This window comes from Amia ocellicauda, chromosome 7 (assembly GCF_036373705.1).
Source record: "Amia ocellicauda isolate fAmiCal2 chromosome 7, fAmiCal2.hap1, whole genome shotgun sequence".
Lineage (NCBI taxonomy): Eukaryota > Metazoa > Chordata > Actinopteri > Amiiformes > Amiidae > Amia > Amia ocellicauda.
The window spans coordinates 31,130,366-31,152,636 of record NC_089856.1 but is presented as its reverse complement, the minus strand read 5'-3'; the positions used below and the strand labels follow the sequence as shown (position 1 = coordinate 31,152,636).

The 22,271-nt window shown below is 39.0% G+C and overlaps 1 protein-coding gene across 1 annotated transcript; it reads left to right on the top strand.

The window, feature by feature from the left end:
- Window positions 1-409: 409 nt before the first annotated feature.
- Window positions 410-22,110, top strand: myo7ba (myosin VIIBa). Its single transcript, XM_066709166.1, has 48 exons — window positions 410-509; window positions 1,493-1,530; window positions 1,752-1,853; window positions 2,010-2,162; window positions 3,233-3,417; window positions 3,657-3,778; window positions 3,896-4,038; window positions 4,209-4,322; window positions 4,512-4,665; window positions 4,808-4,884; window positions 5,147-5,266; window positions 5,557-5,699; window positions 5,830-6,040; window positions 6,178-6,313; window positions 6,551-6,711; window positions 7,013-7,150; window positions 7,465-7,623; window positions 7,728-7,817; window positions 7,918-8,012; window positions 8,420-8,504; window positions 8,790-9,008; window positions 9,306-9,500; window positions 9,699-9,908; window positions 10,309-10,470; window positions 10,809-10,883; window positions 11,126-11,256; window positions 11,353-11,479; window positions 11,592-11,711; window positions 11,902-12,075; window positions 12,177-12,404; window positions 12,582-12,749; window positions 12,950-13,067; window positions 13,450-13,576; window positions 13,705-13,874; window positions 14,093-14,274; window positions 14,596-14,720; window positions 14,976-15,133; window positions 15,331-15,484; window positions 16,721-16,876; window positions 17,719-17,824; window positions 17,913-18,026; window positions 18,326-18,413; window positions 18,686-18,792; window positions 19,322-19,507; window positions 19,679-19,795; window positions 20,168-20,251; window positions 20,572-20,691; window positions 20,992-22,110. Exons 2-48 carry the CDS (start codon window positions 1,513-1,515, stop codon window positions 21,085-21,087), a joined length of 6,423 nt encoding a protein of 2,140 aa, XP_066565263.1. The 5' UTR covers window positions 410-509; window positions 1,493-1,512; the 3' UTR covers window positions 21,088-22,110.
- The last annotated feature ends 161 nt before the right edge of the window (window positions 22,111-22,271 follow it).

Here is a 22,271-nt window from a genome sequence, read left to right as displayed (position 1 = left end):
GCCTTTTGCTTTAAGGTGTTGTGCTTTCCTCTATAATTATGCATTTCTGAGGTAAAAAAAAAAAAAAAATCACACTCAAAGTACTAACAACCTGTTATCTAAGTGGTGCATCACACTGAATCCCCTTTAAAGTCATTATGCATTTAATATTTTTAACAAACCAAACCACAAAAACACAGTATGTGATATATTTGTATTACCACATGATATAGAAATAATGTAATAAGGTAGTGTTTTACTGCTATATATTATTGAACTGGAGAACTGCATGCTCAGGTGGAAATTGAACTGACATGATAAACTCTTTCCGGAAGCTTTTTATTTTTGGGTGGAGTATTGGGTGTCTGTTTGATCAAGTGAAGGGAGCAAAGTCAAAGTGCCATAAAGGGATTTTCTAAGAGTAGCTTGCTTCCTGGTTTAAGTAGTGTGTACATCTCAGACCCAACGGTAGAGAGGTAGACAGAGGGTCTGTGAAACAAGAAATTGGCAAGTAACATCATCAATCTGAGGTAAAATATACTTTCTTTGTTTTGTTTCTTTTACATTTTAGGAAAAGGGATTGGAGGCCTGCACTGCTTTTCCATATTTGTGGATGTAAAAATGCTTGATGTGATCTTTTATTTTTCTTTCTTTCTCTCTTTTCTCAAAATGTACCTGTTGGTGTCAAATAAGGACCATTTTAATTTTAGGATTCTACATCATAGTAGTGTAGTAGTACCATCATTGGGTAGTCCATGACTAGTGTTAATCTGCATGTGGGAAGCCAGTCACAAGTATGAGTGTGGATGTCAAAATTGTTCCATTTTGTAAAATGTTATTTGATATCCGTGCAATAAGGTGCAAGAGAATTGTAAGATTAGTATTATAAAATATTCCAAATATATTACACAATTGGCTCAAACTCTTGCCTTCCTTTCCTCACAAGATGTTCAAGTTAACACTTCCTTTGTATGGGGCTCTTATTTCGTTACAATGAGGCCTTTAAAAAGGATCTAGAATTTTTTTTTTTTTTTGGACAGAAGACAAATCTATTAATTAAACGCTGAAGTTACCTTTGTGACTTTTGGAACACTTACATAAAAAATTTAAATAAACACCTTTAGCATCCAATCATGGATCTCAAAATACTACACAGCTGAATTAATACAGAATTCAGCCATTTGTGAGGTGGAGTACAGCAGCCATTTTGGCCCAAGCAGCTGATTCACAGAAACGCCTTGAGAAAAGGGCCAGAATCGGACCCTTTCTGAAATTGAAAGGGAGAACATGAAAGGGAAAGCTTGATTAAAATAATTAAGAAATGGTTCTCTTTCTGACATGGTATTGATACTGTAAAAACGACTAGATATAGGCATACGTATTTCATAAAACAATTAAAATGTGTGTTTTTGTAGCAGTGAGGCCTAAAATACTCAATCAAACTCTGGTCCTGTTGACCAATTTCACTAACATTTGTTTTATTTCTCTGTTTCTTTTTTACTTTTTTATATAGCGAAGGAGAAATAGTTTGCCATGGTAGTTTTAAGACAGGTAAGTTAGAAAATTATTTTTCTTCCCTTTCCTAGATCCTCATAGAAAAATATTTCAATATTATAATACTTGTAATATTTTCTCCATAATACAAATATTTAAAAAGAAACTAGTGAATATGCATAGGAAAATATATTTTGCCTCATGGTAAATATTGCAAAGCATTATTTGGTGCAAATAAGACATTGGTATTGAGTTAACTGACCTTGTTTGGTTTGCAGGGGGACTTTGTGTGGATAGATTCAAGTTGCGGGGTTCGCATTGGAGCAGAAGTTTGTCTTTCAGACACTGGACAAATCAAATTGATTGACGATGAAGGAAAGGTACCTTATTTTATACATATATATATATATATATATATATATATATATATATATATAATTTATTTACAAAAAAAGATGTTTGCAGTCTGTAGAGTGTAGTTTTGTCACCACAGACATGTAACAATCAAAATGCCGTAAGTTTGTATCTGATTTCAGGAACACTGGATCAATGGAAAGAATAAGGATTCAATCCGGCCCATGCACCCCACCTCCATTAAGGGAGTGGATGACATGATCAGGCTGGGAGACCTCAATGAAGCTGGAATCCTCAGAAACCTTATGATTCGTCACAAGGAAAACATCATTTATGTATGGTTTTTTTTGTGCTATTAGTCGATTTTGAACCCTAGATCCATATAATTTACAGGCTGTTAAGTAATCTGTCATTCCTCAAATAATTATCAGTTTTTCCATCATTGGCAGATACAAGATATGGGCAGTGACTGTAACTAACAAACTTGTACTGGTAATGTAGTTTACAATTGCTTGTGTATTGATTGGTTTCATTAAAACATGAATCATATCGGTCACAGGCTCAAGTATATAATTAAATCAAGTGTTTTTGTTTCTGTTAAATAGAAACACAGAAAATATATATTGCCCTACAGCTAAGAATCGGGCATTGGGTGAAACATTTTTATTTTTATTATGGTCAGTAGACTTTGCCCTCGTTGCAAAATACAGTAATTTACATCTCCATAGAAACCAAACTACTGTGTGTATATGAGGAACTGTTTGAGAAAAGAACATGGAAGAGCTAACCAGCTTTTAAGACCACAAACTAGTAACGATCAACTTAAATTGTTCATTTGCAAAACAAATATTTCATTGGACTGTTGCAGATAAAATAATTGTAAAGCTTTTGTTGTCAATTGACGGGGAGGTTATGGGAGGATTTCAGGACGTGGTCTTTAAAATAAGCTTTTGCCAAGAGGAAAGAGTAGGACTGACAGTCATAAATGTTGATAGTTCTAGAGGATGTAGGTAGATAAAGAAAAGTAGAGAGAGAGGGACGTATACATGCGTTATACAAAGATAAAGTCAGCCACAAAAAAACATTTAATCAAAAAGGGGAATATTTGCACTGCACTTTTTGTCTAAGGTATTAAGGTATTATTATATCTTTAGGGCAATCTGCATTATGTAGATATGCATACATAGGCATATAACTGCTTTTCCACACCTAACGCAACTACCTCTTTAAGAACTGTTGTGTGTGTAGGCAATGCTTAGGATTTATATATAATTAAGCAATAATCTGATAAGACTATTGCCTGATCATAGATCTTTGTCTAGAGATAGCCAGTTTCGTCAGCTGTGCAGATTCTGCTATATTACAGCTGTGTGAACCTACATGACACGGTGCATACTCTGTTTAGACCTACACAGGATCCATCCTGGTGGCAGTGAACCCCTACCAGCTCTTGCCTCTATATACAGCAGAACAAGTGCGACAGTATACTAACAAGCGCCTCGGAGAGCTTCCTCCTCACGTCTTTGCCATTGCCGACAGCTGTTTCTTCAACATGCACCGCAATCGCCGAGACCAGTGCTGTATCATCAGGTACAGCATGCACATATTTCCAAATGTTTTCTTTGTCTTTTTCAGCCTTTCAGAGCAATTCCCATAGTCTCAGCTGCTGCTTTTTCAGAAGCGTTACGATCATTTCAACCAGTGCCATTGCTTTTGTGATGTCTCATACTTCTTTAAAAGTTGAATTTAGAATGATTAATTGTTGTATATAATTTTGTGATATAAATGAGCATGCTACCGATTGTCAATATCTGATTTATGTCCTGTAGTGGAGAGTCAGGAGCTGGGAAGACTGAGAGCACTAAACTGATGCTACAATTCTTGGCAGCAGTCAGTGGGCAGCACTCCTGGATAGAACAGCAGATCCTTGAAGCAAACCCCATTCTGGAAGGTATACCATTCCCTCAGTTCTCAGAGTACTACAATACGCAGAAAAGCAAAGGAAGAATCCAATCGGTTTGAAAATAATGATATGTCCCAGTTAATGTTCTCTGAACTCCCTCTTCAGGTTTTGGAAATGCCAAGACGGTCCGAAATGACAACTCCAGCCGGTTTGGGAAATACATCGATATCTACTTCAACAAGAGCGGTGTCATCGAGGGCGCCCGAGTGGATCAGTACCTGTTGGAAAAGTCTCGCGTCTGTCGTCAGGTAAGCAATCAAGCAGGAAACAAGGCTAAAATTTAAATGTCGCGGGGGTGGATCCTAGAGACCTTTATCAAATTCCCTTAAATAAGGTATTTAAAAACAATATTTGAGCTATATGAGAAATCATTAAGTTGTTATGGTGCATAATCATATTAATTTTGTCATTTCTACAGGCTCCAGAAGAAAGAAACTATCACATATTTTATTGCATGTTGCTGGGGATGACTACAGAGCAGAAAAAGACACTTTGCTTGGGAAATGCATCGGAGTACAACTACCTTATGATGGTAACATCATGCTTCTTTTAACAAGTAATGTAGGAAAACATATCTTGGTGTTACTAGTAAGCTGAATCATCAAGGACGGGCAAATTGATTGAGTTTTAATGAGATTACTTAATGAGTGTTCCTTTCAACATGGTGGAGAACTTGAAAGTTTAGCTAGGATAATGAAGAGCATGACTGTCTGCCCTACAGGGACACTGCACCAGCTGTGAAGGGCGGGATGACATAAAGGAGTATGCCCACATACGCTCGGCCATGAAGATCCTTGCGTTCAGTGATAACGACTACTGGGAAATCACCAAACTGCTTGCTGCTCTCCTGCATCTGGGAAACATCGATTTTGAAGGTGAGAATTGTGGGTGTGAGAGTGAGGGAGAGAGAGAGACTGCAAGCTGACATACTTCTCCACTATTTTTTGTTTTTCTTATTAAAGAGGCTACTGCACATTGTGACTTAAATTAATAGATTTCTTTCTCCATTTGTTTTAGCTACTGTCTTCAATAATCTGGAGAGCTGTGATATACAGTCATCTCTGCATTTTACCACAGCTGCCAAGTTACTGGAGGTATATTCATTTATGTTTTCATTTTTCTTACTTCTCTGGTTGTATCTCTGTTCCCAATCATTCCAGATTGTTTGTAATATTATGACTGTGGCCAGTTGCCCTAAGAATGGAAAAGGAAATTCTCTAGATCCAACAAGATTATAAAAGGATCCACATAAACTGATACTGTTAAAATTACTGTGTGCCTTAGCATCCTTATCCTTCCTGGTAGGGCTTTACTCTCTGGAATGAAAATTCTGAATAAACTGTTCTTTGTCACCAGGTGAATGCCAAACCTCTGGAAGCCAGCTTGACAAACCGCTCCTTCATGACCAACGTAGAGAGTGTCTCCAAACCTCTCAGCTTGGAGCAAGCAGTGGATGGAAGGGATGCTTTTGTTAAGGTGATTTAACAAACACACTGATAGTAAATCATACAAATCATACAGATCATATAAAATGCTTATATAGACAGGGAGTTGTCCACTTGCTCAGAGACTTTTTTTTTCTTCCGTGGAAACATGGGTCAGATAGAAATCATTTGTAAGAACTTAAATTACAAGAGAGAAAATCCACAATGTTGATCTCATGGCAATATTACGTAAACCGACACAACTACGCAACTGAAAGACTCGCTACCCACAGTGCCTCCTACCTGAAGACTAACTGGTTCTGACTCTGTGTTTTGTCTTAGGCAATCTATGGCAAACTGTTTTTATGGATTGTGGACAAAATCAATAATGCCATTTACAAACCACCTTCAGTTGATCCCAAAAGCATCCGTCGATCCATTGGCCTTCTGGACATCTTTGGATTTGAGAACTTCAATAAAAACAGGTACGCACCTCCAGCTAAAGGACTCGGATCCACTAGAAAAATGTGTACCTTTCCCCATTTATAGATAGGATATTACAAACTTTATAGATACAGCTCCTTTATTAAAAACTAAAATGCTCCTTTTGTACAGTTTCGAGCAGCTATGTATCAACTTTGCCAACGAGCAGTTGCAGCAGTTCTTTGTACGGCACGTGTTCAAGCTGGAGCAGCAAGAGTACGCACAGGAGAACATCCTATGGCAACACATCGAGTTCAATGACAACCAGGCCACCCTTGACATTCTGGCTTCCAAGCCCCTCAATGTCATTGCACTTATAGAGGAGGAGAGCCATTTTCCCAAGGTAAACCGGTCTGCTGAGCCCTGCTTTTGTGATTCTCTTGAAGGGAATTAAAAAGGAACTTTAAATATCACATACCTTTGCTTATTATAATTTTATTGTTTTTGCTTTAATGCGTTTTGTGTTGATGTTTCTTTCAGGCTACAGACAAGACCATGCTGTCCAAGATAAACTCGGTGCATGGCCAGAGTAAAATCTATCTGCCCCCTAAAAGCTCCCATGATATGCAATTCGGGATCAAGCATTTTGCTGGGGTAGTCTACTATGATGCCAAAGGTATCATACACTTCTTCAAGTCAAAATAATGAACATGGGTTTCTGGTGAACAGAATCACACTTGGCTCTCAATAAAAATATCTACATCTTTTTAAAATAATTTAGCAAAACATAATCATGTATTAGTCTTCTAGGAAATGCCACTCCATTCTTTTTTTAATTCTATATGCAATATGAATACAGAAATCATCCACTTTGACTTTTTCTCTTGCTTTGTGTTGTTCCCACCTTCCATAGGTTTTCTGGAGAAGAACCGCGATGCCCTAAGTTCTGATATCATCCAGCTGGTGCAGTCATCCACCAACAAACTCCTCAAGAAGATCTTTGAAGCAGATCTCGGTTCCCAAACAATAAATGTGAACCCAAGGATGATAATTACTCCTAAAAACTCTCTGAAGGTTTGCTTAATTGCATATTTGCTTTTTGAAAATTAGTCGGAATGTGAGTGGAACTTTTTATGGTGACCATTTCCGTAGCTGAAGCCATATTAAGTGCACATTGTTCCTTGTAGTGAAATACATTCACACGGTCTAATATTTGACCATCTAATGAAAATGTGTACAAGTGTATGTCTTGAACAATCCTGTGTTCCTCTGCTGGTAGTAGAGGTAGTACTCAATGGAACGGGTGCTAATCCAAATGCTACATTATAAGTAGAAAAAACTTGCAATTGTATGGCGATGTCTTTCTCTGCTGCAGGCCATGGACAACCGAAAACGCGTGCCTACCCTCAGTGGCCAGTTCCGCCAGTCTCTTGACTCCCTCATGAAGACACTTACCGTCTGCCAGCCTTACTTCATCCGCTGCCTGAAGCCCAATGACTTCAAGAAACCAATGGTAATCAGTCGTGTATTAATATGAAGACTCTTGTCAGTTACTCAAGAAATATATATCCTAAAGGAATCTAGTAGATCAGTTCATACTAGCTGTGGTTTATCTTGGTCTGTAAGTAGCTGAACATTGTTTGTTTCACACACATACAATGTTATTGCTGCTGAAACGTGCAGGCCTCGGCACATGTAATGATCCAAGTAATAGTAATCATAGATCGTAACCTATTTTGTGTGTTTTTAGTTTCATCCTAGACTGTGGGGTGTGTTGTGAAATGTCTTCTGCCTATCAGACTCCCCTTCTTTCATGTTCCCTCCCAGCTGTTTGACCGGGATCTATGTATGCGTCAACTACGTTATTCTGGGATGATGGAGACCATCCGAATCCGAAAATCAGGATTTCCCATCCGGTACACGTTTGATGAGTTCCTAGATAGGTACCGGGTGCTTCTAAGGACAATCGTATGCGACCCAAAACTGGTGAGGGGGATTGTTTTGTATGCTTTTCAAGGCAGTGGTGTTTCAAAACATTTATGTTCCCCAAAACTGTAAATTACTTATTTTCAAATGCATCTTCTTAATAGGAAGCAGCAGAAAAATGCTGTGACTTCATCTGTGACACTGTCCTCAAAGAGGGAGACTGGAAAATCGGCAAAACAAAGATCTTTCTCAAGGTAGAATTGAGCAGACTAAACTTGTCCAACTGTGAAGTGTGTTTTGTATCAATGTCATCCTTTGAAAATTGATTATTTTATCGTTCATCTGTCCCATCAGGATTTCCACGACACAACTCTGGAACTGGAGAGAGACAAAGCCCTCAATGAAAAAGCTCTACTCATACAGAGGATCCTTCGAGGATTCAAGCATAGGTATGGAAACAAGGAAACGCTGACATTACACTTTTACACATTGGCCAACACTAGAAAGTAATACATTTCGTCATTCTTATGTACAATAGATGGTCATGAGATTGTATCATGTATTTATCCTAAATGAAGGAATACAGTTGGCTTGCCATATATTTTGTTGTAAGTGATTTAAACTTGGCTCACATATCTAGGAAGGCTTTATTGTGGCTGTATGCCAAGCAGCAGGTTTCCAGGTTGATCTCAAGGGTGACCAAGACACGGCTGGCGAATGTCTGACCTGTCACTTTCTGTGTGAAGGAATTGAACTATGCTTGATTATGCACATGCTGTAATCCTAGCTGAAATGTATAATTTTTCATTTGAACAAATTGAAGTGAAACTTTGTTGTTCACATCCCCCCCTTCCAGGAAACGCTTTCTGAGACAGAGAAAAGCAGCAGTGGTTCTTCAGAAGACCTGGCGAGGATACAAATGCAGGAAACAGTACAGAGTGGTAAGCTATTAACAAAGCATCTGAGGGAAACACAGCTATGTAAAACTAGAGTACCGATAGCCTGTTCACAGCTTCAGTATACATGTACGAAATCTCTTTTAATTTTCCAATAAGTTTACTTGCCTTGCCTTTAAGCTTAATCAAATCCTGGCAATAAATGTATTTATTTACTTTAAAAGTGCATTACTGATGTAATGAATGGCAAAGATTTCTCATTCGACCAGCTCAGTTGGACCATACTGCAATCATTCAGGTTGTTATAGACTATCTTCTCCCTGCTCCCAGGTCCAGCTGGGCTTCGCTCGCTTGCAGGCTCAGTGCCGCAGTCGGCAGCTCGCCCACCGCTATCAGCAGATGAGGACAGCTGTGACTCTGCTGCAGGCCCATTGCCGTGGTCACCTGCTACGGAAGGAATGGAGCCGTAAGACAGAGGCAGTGAAGGTGCTGCAGCGCCACACTCGAGGCATGCTGGCCAGGAAGGCCGTTGCCAGGATGAAGATAGAAGTGAGTATCCTTTTCAGAGTCCCCTGTCTCAGTTCCCTACGACTGTCCTCTATCCCACATGGGCACCAGTGTGGCCCACAGGTTTTTTTGCATTTTCTTTGTGTGGGCATGCTCTGTAGCTTAATGGTTGAGCACTTACATTCCAATAATTTGCATGTGTATTCCATGACGGATAAACTTTTCCAAAATGTTTGGGCAGTTCTCTGAATCTAACATATGCTGCAAGAATAATGGTCCTCTAGAAACCATCATCCCAGCTCAGAAATTCATGCTTTTGTCTGCCCTGTTTTTCTGTAGGCACATCTGTCTGCACAAGAGATCCTTGCTCAGGAAATGGAGAGGCGGCGCCGACAAGAAGAAGTCCTTAGCAAGAAACGTGAGGCCAGCTCAAAATCAGAGTCCATTAGCGACCAGGAAATGGTGGACAACATCTTTGGCTTCCTGCCCAATGTTGTTGGTGGGCAGGAGGGACAGGCACCTACTGGCTTTGAGGTAAGATTGTAATCTTCACTTTTAAACAAGACAGAAGAATAACATTCCCTCTCTCAGATTGGTATCCAAGAGTCTAATACAACGCAAATACATAGTTAACAACAAATGGCAGTTTTTAATAAAAGAAGCTCCTTTGCATTGTATAAATCTGAGCTCTTGCAAATATAGTTAATGAGACACCACTTTTTCTTTCCTCAGGACCTTGAGGGGAAGCGGGCCAAGCTGGAGGAAGTGGATCTGGATGAGATACCCATAGTGGAAATTCCCCAGGAGGAATACGATGATCTGGATGAATATTCCTTCTCCAAATTTGCATCCATGTACTTCCAGGGCTCAGCAACGCACACGCACATCCGCAAGAGACTTCGCAATCCTCTTCTCTTCCATGAAGATGAGGGTGATTCTCTGGTAACTGCTTTAGCATTATATTGCTACTTCCGTATAACGTTTGTTTTATTTTTAATTCAGATGCCATCAGGTTCAAACAGACCCATTGAAGTATGGGAATGGTCCAGGCACAAATATCACCTTCTCTTTATTGTTCAAAAAGACAGTTGAATGCTGGTCTGAGTTAGTTAATATAATTAGAACTTTATAACCTGTAAAAATTGCTTTAGACCAGAAACTTTTCACTTGCTTAAACAACTATGAATTCATTATTTTTTAATTAAAACTCCAGTTACTTAATCTTATAGTACTGGTGATTGAAAAATACTGTTGGTACTAGATCTGTTCATGTACCAGGTGTGGGATATATTTGTTGCAATCTTGCATCAGTCTCATTTGTGTCCTGCCCTTGTGTCTTTAGGCATCTCTCACGGTTTGGTGGATCATCCTGAGGTTCATGGGTGATATTCCTGAGCCCCGGCAGCAGGCTCCGGAGAAACCGGATATTGGAAAAAAGCCGATCCAACAGAACCTGGGGAATCGACAGGGCCGGCGCCTCAGCAATCTGGTTGGGCTCGAGCAGGTATGTGGTGAAACTTACATTTATTCCTCTCTGCTGAGCTAATAAAGTTACACACTAATTTCTTAAGCCTTATACTCATTTGAGCCTCAAACTCTTCTGCCACATTGGATATTATTGCATTTAGAACAACTGGATTATAATAAAGAAATTAATGTGACAACTTATAATGTTTGAGGGGAGTCATGTCCAATTTCATCAAACATGTTCTTGTTTGCTTGACTCTTCTTGTAAGCCAATGAGTGAATTGTGTTCTTTAGCAGATCTGAATCAGTATGAGGCTTTAACAGAATAGCATTTTTAGTAACACATAGATCTATTTCCTGCTTTTGTCTTCCTAGAAACTGTTAAAGAGAAATAGAAAGTCTGCAGACGGGACTCGGAGCAGGCGGACCATGGGGACAGTGTTGGAGGAGGTGAGAGAGCAGGATTGTTTCTTCACTGGTCATCTTCAAAATCACAATTTATTTTATCCCATTTATCTGAATTGAAAATATATTTTCAACGTTTTTTAAATGTATGCTATACTTGGATTGTTTTTGAGTATTAAATTGCGAATACAGAAACGATTTAGTCCAGTAAATTCAACACTAGGAAGTTTTCGACAGAAAAGGCAGGGGCATTGCCATATGACATTGTTGTTCTGGTTTCATTTCAGCCTGAGATGCAGACTGTGAAGGAGGAAGAGGATGTACTCATTGGAGAAGGACCTACCTTAGATCGACCGATGAGTCCTTTGGAAAAGCTGCATATTATCGTAGGATATGCCATTCTCAGACGAGACCTTAGGTAAAAAAATATATATTATGTGTATAAAGAATGAATACCACTCTGCCAGTGACCTGCTTCTCTCAGAGCTGACTGGGGTATGTTTCGGTCTCCTAGGGATGAGATCTACTGTCAGATCTGTAAGCAGCTCTCGGAGAATGGGAACCGCAACAGTTACTTCCGGGGCTGGATTCTTCTCTCCATTTGTCTCGGGATCTTCCCTCCCTCTGAGCGGTTCCATAAGGTGTGCTCGGCAGTGCCCCTGTATTATTATATTGCTGTTGATTTTTTTATAGATTTTTTGTTACAAAAACAGTTTTCCCTTATGATCCATTTCTGGTTTGTTTTGCCTGTAGTACCTCCAGAGCTTCATTCGGTCTGGTCCCGTGGGCTATGCACCCTACTGTGTCGAGAGACTGCGGCGCACACTTGCTAATGGAGTGCGTGGGGAGCCCCCTAGCTGGATGGAGTTGCAGGTGATTGAAAAACACAACTTGAATTGACTTCAATCAATCCATTAATTTGATCACACCAAATTAGATTTGAACATACTAAATTCCATTAGGGTTTTATTCCAACATGCATTCTTTAATGCCTGGGAGATAGTTCTCTTTTTCCTTTTCTCTTTCCTAAATTATAAATATTTTTTCCCTTCTTTGATGGCAGGCCACCAAGACCAAGAAGCCCATAGTGGTCTCGGTGACCTTGATGGATGGCCGGAACATCAGTCTAGCACTGGACTCAGCATCTACTGCTGCAGAGGTCTGCCAGTGCCTTGCCCAGAAAATACAACTTAAGGACCTCTTTGGATTCTCCATCTACATTGCTCTCTATGAAAAGGTAATGTATCCCTTGTGTAAAAAATAGTAGAAATGTTCTTTCCTGTGCTTAACAATTGGCTGGTGCATTTAGATTCTTATTTTTCACTTCTTCTATTCTAGGTATGGTCACTGGATGGCGGTAAAGACCATGTGATGGATGCCATTTCCCAATGCGAACAGGAGGTAAAACGCAAGGGTGGTCAAGAGCAGCATGCCCCTTGGCGTCTGTATTTCCGAAAAGAGATCTTCACCCCCTGGCATGACTGCAGCATAGACCCGGTCGGCTCTGACCTCATCTACAGACAGATCATTCGTGGGATCAAATTTGGCGAGTACCAGTGTGACAAGGTAAAGATCACTGATTGTATTCCTTCCCTTGTGATTTGGGCATTTGACAACCAAATCCTTCAGTTGCACTATATGAAGAGAGAAAAAAAAAAATCCATGGTTATAAATTGTTATAAATGATATGAAGTTGTAGGTCAATTAAATCTCTGAATTTGTTTTTCTTTGCTTTTCATCTAGGAAGATGATATGGTCGAGCTAGCTACCAAGTACTTCTATTTGCAATATGGTTCAGATAATGGAGGAGACAATGCCAAGAAAGTGGTCCAGGACTGCATCAGTAACTCACTAATGGCATCCAAATCAGAGGCCAAATGGGTACAGATGGTTAGTGCTGCACACCTCAAGGTGAGCTGTGGTTGGTTGGATTTGGTAGGGATGGGAATGGTTTTGATTTGTTGTACATTAAAATACAACCTCCATAAAGGAATTCTCTAAAGCATTGTCATATATCATATATACTCTTGTGTAAATTGGAACTTACTTGCATCTGAGCTTTGTCGAGAACTATATTTTTAAGGTGTATTACACTGCTCCCCCCCTTGCAGAGTCCTTACGTCCACTCAAAAATTCATCCAGACACTGTAAAAGCTGAGGTGGTTGATTTTGCTCGCATGAAGTGGCCTATACTCTTCTCCAGGTTCTTTGAGGTTAACAAGTTTTCAGGTGGGTCTGAATTGAAATATTTTCTAGATTTGTTTTATGACATATTTTAGCAATTACAAAACCCAGCTTCATTTAACAACAAATAACAAATTACAATAAACTAGTGTTCATGTTAAGACATATGCTTATGCAGATGAGGCAGCATTCATTTAATGTTTTGACTTTAATTGATTACAAACATTCTTACACATGGATTTCTGTCTTTGCAATTTCAACAGTGGTAATGGGAATGTGAAGCGAAAGTATATTTAAAGACGGGTATAATATATACTCACTGTATTTCAGCTAGTTGTAACTTTAAATATATTGGGTTGCTTTCTAGATGCTCCAAGTTATTTTGCACATTGCATTCTAAGTCTATTGCATTTCTGTATATTCATAGGGCCAACTTTACCCAAAAACAAGTTCATCGTTGCAATTAACTGGACTGGTATATCTTTCCTGGATGAAAAGGAGAGGAAGCTTCTGGAACTTTCCTACCCTGAGATCATTTCAGTCAACACAAACAGGTACAGCAACATATTCATATTTAAAAGTGTGTGACCATTAAGGTGGAGCTCCAAAGCAAAGCAAATAATCATCAGAAAATACAGATTTTATTCTGTTGTGACCAGTCAGAAAATGTTTTATTCTGCAGAGCTGCCAATGGGATTGGACAAACGGTCTCTCTGAGTACACTGAAGGGTGATGACTTCACTCTCGCCACAAGCAACGCTGCGGATATTTCAGACCTGGTGCTTATGTTTCTAGATGGACTGAAGGCACGATCACAGTATGCTGTAACATTGCAGGAAGCCAATAGACAAGGTAAGGGAAGATTTGTTGGTTTCGGGTTCCTTCTGGAAAGACAGAAGTATGTATTTAAATGATGGTCACCTTGTGGTCTGGAGGTTTTGTACAATGCTAATTCACTCACAGAGTGATGCTGTTAGACAGGCAGCCAGAGAATAATGCTTCCCTCACACAGTGTGTCAATAACATATCCTGGCATTTTCTTTTGCTGTTGTCGGTGTCTGCCCCTGTAGATGACAAGACCTTCCTGAACTTTAAGAAAGGAGAGCTCCTAGCTCTGCTCAAAGACAGTGACTTTTCTCAAGACCGTGGGTGGGTTAAAGGCAAGAGCGAGCGAACTGGTCAAGTCGGAGCTGTCTCTACTGATGCCCTCTACATCCTGCCTACCCTCACAAAACCCACTAACGAAGTGCTGGTAGGACATGACACCAACCACATTACCTAGATTAAACTATCATTCTGTACTAAGATGAGCAGAAGTGGATATTGTGCATGTCAGGCTTCAGCTACATCCCTGTACATTCATTCAATTAGCGAATGTATTTCAATGACATGTTTCCCTAGGAGTGGAGTGATTTTAGACTTAAATTCCCTAACCTTATGAGCCAAAACACATTTTCATTATTGGTTTTGTTTGGCGGTAGTATGGTAAATATACGTACTAAGACAAAACTTACCTCTTGAATGAATCAAATTGTGACTCAAGAGAAACAGATGATTTGTTATTGGTTTACAGACCCTGCTGACGCTGTCTCCAGAGCAAAGGAAGTCAATGGCACAGACTGCTCAGAAGGAAGAAATCACGAATGAACTCCGGGTGGCTCCCATCTCCCTGAAAGAATTTTCCTTCGAGTACTTCAGGTAGACAGCTTGTCAACAGAACAAATACCATTTCCATTTTGTACTTTTACATATTGTTTGCCCATAGCACACCCTCACAGAACACTTATAGAGTGGTTTGTGAAATCTGGTCAAAGTGAACATTCACTAATCTATAACTGTATGGCCAATACGTTGGAAATAGTTGAATAACGAAACCTTCCATTCCTTCCTATAATTTATGATTAAGGTTGTGTCTCATTTCATGGTTCTAATGTCACCCCCTTGTCCCTGCAGACAGCCCACCAAGGACAACATAAATCGTCAAGTTTTCTCGAAGGGTGGAGGGAGGGAGAAGATCTGGGCCAACTCCCGGGAACCCATCAAACAGCCGCTGCTGAAGAAACTGGTTGGAAGTGGGGAGCTCAGTCACCAGGCCTGTCTGTCTTTCACTGATATCCTTTCACAATTAATATAGAGTATAGTACACCGCAACAAAGTGTGATCTCTGTGAGTTCCTGTATTCCCCTCAGGTGTGTATGCATCTCCCCTTCAAAGTACTACCTATCACATCTACCAGGAGCCCTTCCTCTTTGATCTGTTCGACCACAGGCATGTTATTATTGTGATTCCACCTTAACGCTGCCTCTACCCATCTTGAAGTACATGGGAGATTACCCCACCAAACAGGCGCGCAGTCCTCTGGAGCTCACAGACCAGATCTTTGGCCCAGCAACACAGAATGAGGCTTTGAGAGATGAGGTCTACTGCCAAATCATGAAGCAGATGACAGACAATAAAAACAGGTACACTTTCCATTGTAAAGTCTGTGCATGTTTGTGTGTAATAAGTGTATATGTTTTACTCTCCTATCAGTTTACATGATACCTTATTCAGTTCAGTGCTGAAATGTGAACACTTCATGAAGCCCTTTTTTTAATCCCGATTCATTCTTCCTCACTTTATATTATTATATTATTATCCAGATGTCTTGAAAATAAGACCAAGTTGAGTCATTCTATTAAACACTTGGGCAATCCTCAGTAGCTGTGCTTTTTGGCTGAAGTGTTTCTGACTTTCATTGATTTATCTGTTAGTCTGGCCTGACAGGTCAAAAACCAGACGAAAGGTTGAGCAGTAGCAGTGTAATATATAACATTCCCAAAGGGCATTCATTTTGATTTTTGGATACACAATGTCTTGGGTAAAAGGCAGCTGTAGTTGGGCAACAGACATATCTTTCTCTTTGAATGAGATGAGCAACAATTTATTATTTTGAAAGCCTCTATGTAGTCTAAGGATAATACATCCAGGGAGAGCTTTTCTTTATATTGAAGGGATAATTTTTAAATATTGTGACGGGAGTTTCAGTCAATCAGCTTTATTTTCGAACACATTCACATGGAGACCCTGTGTCTGGTTAGGACCACAAGGCCTGTTGATTTCTTGGGTATAAGGAGTTCTGTTATCCACCAGAAGAGTCATTCTTCAAAGGGAGAGGGCAGTCGTCTCCTTTCCATTTGGAGTAGGCAATGATGCAGAATCAAAACAGCCAATAATAAAGTTACACAGTTTTGTATAATATTGACGGTCTGGGAAAAGTCCACCCTTCGTCTATGTTTGAAACTAGAATCTTTTATCTTGTTCCCAAGATGTAGGAACTGCTGAGCACCTGGCTAAAATCTTGTTCCCACCAAATTCAGTGGGTTCTCAGTTAAACTTGGCAATAACAAATGCTCATAAGACACTTAACAAAAGGACAGTTTGGTTCTTTGCACCTAAATATAATTAATCTCACACAAAATAAAAGCAATGATTAAACATATTCAGAAAAGCATTGATCATTCATATTAAAGGAAAGCATTGATAATTCATATTAACCCTTCGATATTAAATAAGAGAACTATTGTCCTCAGTGTCTTAGCTTCAAACTAAGGTTAACGCACTAGAGAAGACAATATTTTGCCAATTCCAGTTCTCTTGTGTGGTGAGACAACAGATGAAGAGTTAAGACACCTGCCCTGCGATTGATTTTCCTCCAGGTACAGCCTGGAAAATGGCTGGCAGCTGCTCTGGCTATGCTGCGGTTTGTTCCCCCCAAGCCAGGCTCTGCTGAAGCACACCCAGCGCTTCCTGGAGTCTCGACGCCGGGAGCCTTTGGCCTCTGACTGTCTGCAGCGGTTGCAGGGTTCTCTGAGGTCAGTGGGCCAGTTACGTCACATAACCCACAAACTTGACAAATTTTTTGACAAATTTTTGTTTCTAAAACTGTCCTCTTCATGTCCTTCGAGTTTGTCCTTTTGTGTTCAATTACTTTGCATACACTGACACTAACCTGCCTAGGCTGTCTGCAAAGGTTGTCCTATACAAAGATTCGTTGTTAATCGGTACTACTTTACTCACAGCTGCCAAGTACAGGTCCTGCCAGAAACTTGTCTATCGTGATTGATGCAAAAGCAGTTGCTTGACAGGTTTTCTGCTGTGTGAGCGCATCTGCCAAACCCAAAGTAGGATCTTGATCCCAGTTGGAAGGCCTGTCTGGATTCCCTTGGCAAGCTCATAGTGACTGTCAAATCTAGCCTCTCCAACAGTCCTGTGCACGTGGTATCACTACAAAGTCAGTTTTGATTAGCCAGATGACCTGCTTCATAATTCCTCATCATAATGTACATGTATTTGAAAGCAGGTTGGGCGGAAATGCCAAGGAATGGACACTCACAAATATTAAGTAACCACATAATGTGAGCTCTGAGTAGAATAACAACTTTACAAATGAAAGGAGGCAATTTGACATCTACTAATTTAATAATTTTGACTTTTAACCAATTAACCAGGCATTGTTTTTGCTTCCCCTCGCTAGAAAACGAACTAGATCTCTCTCACATGTTGCTTCTTTTAGTTACCTATACCTCCCTGTTGAAAGATATTGGACATTATTGCCTTAATATCTTGCATATACCCACATGAAATATCAGGCATGTTAGTTAATTGGTATTATAACTATATAAGCTTTTCAGGTGCTAAGTATTCTTTCTTGTAGGATGGAGCCACGGAAACTGCCCCCTCACCAGGTTGAGATTGATGGCATTCAGCAGATGAGCACCCAGATCTTTCACAAAGTGCACTTCCCCAATGACTCAGAGGAGGTAAGAGTGCTTTTCTCTTCAGGGATGGTCAGGGGCAGCAACGATTGTTTTTGCTCCTCGAGTGAGACTTATCTTTTTGCTTTTTTAGATATTTGAGGTGGGAACCAGTACCAGAATTCGCGATCTCTGCCATACCATTGCTGCACAGCTGAAGTTGGTCTCTTCTGATGGATTCAGCCTTTTCTTGAAAACCCCGGATAAAGTGAGTTGCTGTAAAGCCTACCCCTTTAGAAGTGACGTGTGGAGAACTCAACGCATACAGTAAAACATCTCAGTGTCTGGTTGATTGCCAGAGAAACCAAGTAAAATATGAATTTAATTTGTTCCAAATATGTTTTTTAAATTATTAAAAAGTTAAAAGATGGATGCCTAGTTTTTCTCAAATTTTCAACCCACGGACCACCTGGAGGACCTTTGAAAACCACTGTCCTAGATAAATAACAGTTGTCTTCAATACACCACACTTTCGATGCTGTAACTTTATTTCCACATAACTTTCAGGTACTGAGTTTGAATGAGGCTGACTACTTCTTTGACAGTCTCAGACAAATAACTGACTGGACCAAGAAAACTAAACGAGTGAAAGATGGTAAGATCCCCAGTATGTAATCACAATTGCAATGAAAGAAACGAAACCAGAGTGTGTTCTGTTCAGATCCTAATATGGAAAGTACAAGCCTGTAAATGCAGTTGAAAGTGAATACTATCTCTCTCTCTATGTTTTGGAAAAATAATTTGCATTAATTTAGTAGTTGAACAGCAAAAACAGCATTCGTTTAGTGAATAAATCAATAGTTTCAGTTATTGCATGTATCTGTAATCATATGTTTCCTAGTAATTTGTTTTGTGTTTGATTTTTAGGAGTACCAGTCAGTGTGCCCTACCTGGTTTTCTTCATGAGAAAACTGTGGTTTAATGTGTCTCCTGGAAAAGACGTACAAGCTGACGTCATCTTCCACTATCCACAGGTGATATTTTAGATGCACTAACTTAAAAGAAACCAGACACTTTTGCAATTGAAATGTAAATATCTCTGTGTATGTGAATTCCTCCCACATATCTGTTCTTATATGTTACCGAATATTTGAATGAAATACCTATTTGGCATTTCAGCTGTAAACATATGTGCATACCGATTTCTACACCAGTTTACAGTTCATTGAGTAAAGTTTATTTAATAAAAAAAAACTTTCATGTATATGCGCTCATTTTGAAAACATAAGACATAATTTTCAATGTAAATGCAGTGTTTCTGCTGTAAAAATGTTGTGGTGTTCATATGTAGGACATTTTAAGTTTTATCCAACTTTGTTTTTCATTTTTGTCACACAGCTGTATAATGGAGATGCACATTTTGAGTCCTTTCATGCTTTTTGCATTTATTTGTGCCCGTCCCACTAAAAACATTTGGAGCTTATTACATGCTTTATAACTGTCTCTGAAATAGTATTGTAAAACTTTTGATACTGACTCGATATACTTCCTGTGTTCCCTTAGGAGCTGCCCAAATACCTGCGTGGATACCACAAGTGTGAGAAGGACGATATCATTAACATTGCTGGCCTTATATACAAAGTGAAGTTCAACAATGACAAGTCGCAGTTTGTGATGATCCCCAAGATTCTCAAAGACCTCATTCCCAATCACAAGCTCAAGCTCATGTCTTCTGAGGAATGGAAGAAGGTGGGTTAAAGGGGGCTTTGGTTTCAGAGAGAATAGTTATAACATGCTGATATGCTTGAGATACTCAAGAGTACTTTGGGAAACTGTCAATCACCTTTTTGGAAACACATGCACTTCACTTCATCATATGTGAGCATCCATTTTCTTGTTTTTTGTTGTTTTTGTTTTTAGAACATAATTACTTCGTTTAACAACCATGCCTCCAAGACTGTGGACGAAGCAAAAGTGGCCTTTTTGAAAGTAATCTATCGGTGGCCTACATTTGGTTGTGCTTTCTTTGAAGTGAAGGTGGGTTATTCCTATGTACATACCATCAACATACAGCAGTTACAATAAATAAATCAACAGTATATCCAGTTTATGTCTTATACAACTCTGGAATAAGTTGAGACCACAGCAAAATTGTAATTTTCTCTGGTTTTACTATTTATAGTTATGTGTTTGGTATGGTGTTTGGTTTGGTTATGTGTATTCTATAAACTACTGACAACATTTCTCCCAAATTCCAAATAAAAATATGAATGGAATGGAATGGCTGCCATACATGTGAGATCTTAATTTTTTCCAGACCTGTATGTAGTCTTTCTCAGGACCTTTTCTCAGAGGACTGTAAGAATGTGAAAAGTTTGCCTGACATGTTGCATTTTTTTTTTCCTTCAGCAAACATCTGAACCAACATTCCCAGATATCGTAATGATCGCTATCAACAAACAAGGAGTGACTCTTCTCCACCCAAAAACCAAGGTACATTTATGTGTCATCATTTCAAAGCTCTTGAACTCTGCACAATAGTTAGTGATTTGTCTGTAGGTGTAATGTCACTGCTGTAATGTTTAATCTTATAGCTATTTACATCTTTTTTGTCCTAATCCTTTTATATAGTATATACATTCTGGTTGAGTTGCCTTAAGTAGTTTAGCTTTGGTCTATGTCTGTGATATTGAAAACCCAACTCTTCAACCAGAAGTCATCTTCCTTAGTTTATTGAACAGAGGTTGTATAGTAAATATTAAGACAGCTTCAACACACTTTGCATTCTCTTCTGAAATCTTGTCTCATTGTAGGATGTGCTGGCTAATTACCCGTTTAACAAAATAGCAAACTGGTGCAGTGGGAGCACCTACTTTCACATGACCATTGGTAACCTTGTCAAGGGAAATAGGATTCTCTGTGAGACTTCACTGGTAAGTAACATCCGTGGCATATACTTAGTCTTATTTCAAATTGGAAACATACTGATAGGTCACAATTCCCTTGCCTGTAGATGCTGTGCCTCATACACAAATATAATATTCAAATATATACACATGTGCTGGTTGAGTATTTAATCTTAAATTGTTCCATGTTTCAGCACAGTGAGCTCAATTACAATTCTCACACTCCTCCACTGACATCACTTCTTGCTTGATTTGCCAAGGACAAACAATTTATCTGGCTCTGACCTTCCACAAATTGAGAGCACTTTTGTTTGTTTGTTTCATAAGGGCTACAAAATGGATGACCTTTTGACCTCCTACGTCACAATGTACCTTAATGAGAGGAACATCCTCAAACCCAGGAGTCACCGCTTTCCTGCCTGAAGTGCATTGGGGATAAAGTCCTGCTGAGAGACAAAGGCAGTGACTAACAATGCCTTTCAGCTTCTTGTGCCAGTTTTAAAACATTCTTGATCAGCAGGGATAGATTTGCAATGTATGGATGAGTACAAGAATTTAGAGTGTGAACAAATGCATGCTTCCTTTCAGAATCAGAGGGGAGCTTGTGCATTTCCATATTTAAAGGATAATGCTCCCATACTGCTAATCAAACTCTGCTGCCTGAAACAAATCAAAGTAAAATCAATTTGACAGTAGTATGACCAAATAAATTAAAAGGATAATTAAGAAAGAAAAACAATCCCTATTTATTTTACAGACAAGAAACAACACAAATTATACATTTTATTATAGTAGTTTACTCGTAGATTGTTGTTTCTTTTTTTTGTATGTAACTTTTTCCTCAAGGTAATTACCTTTAATGTGTTCATTTTCATTTTAATAATTGAAAAATGGGGTGGTCAGACTTCAACTTCAACAAAATATCTATTTATTAATTTAACAGAACTGAACTATTTTCATCTGTGTTAAAAAGAGCCTTGTAGTTTGCAGTGACTGACTGTTGATATTAAAATGGTGGATTCCTTACTCCCTGTGTAGTTTCTTCAATCCAGCGGTTTAGGGAGTATAGCATATCTATTGAACTCGGAGAAGTGACAATAAATGTGATTGCAACGGTTTAAGAGAAAGGTACAAAGCTAGGTCAGGTGTGTAACAGATTTATTTATTTGTTTTTTGTTTTTCGTTTGCCCACCATGCCAAATACACTTGTCTACTTACATCGGAGAGAGCATTCAGGTAGCATTGGTTGTCAATCGTTTCACTCCCTACATTTTCACATGAAATTATTGTTTCACCTTGTTTTCTCGTTGTTTTTTTTGTTTAGTTTTTTCTTGGCATCTGTTTTCAAAAAAATAACATTCCAGAACAAATGTTTAAAGTTGAATTGTGGCCAAATGCGTAGCCGTACACTTTGTGGGAAATTTCAATAAATAATTACCAAACACACACACTTTTTGTTGCTGCATAAATTGGAAGGACCTGTAAAAGGGGTTGAATGTAACATCTCTAATTGGTCATTTACTATGTGTGATCACCTTACTTTTTTATAGAAAGGAAATATTTTGTTCTCATGTGGAAAACAAAAGCAGAAAAATGCTAAACATCCT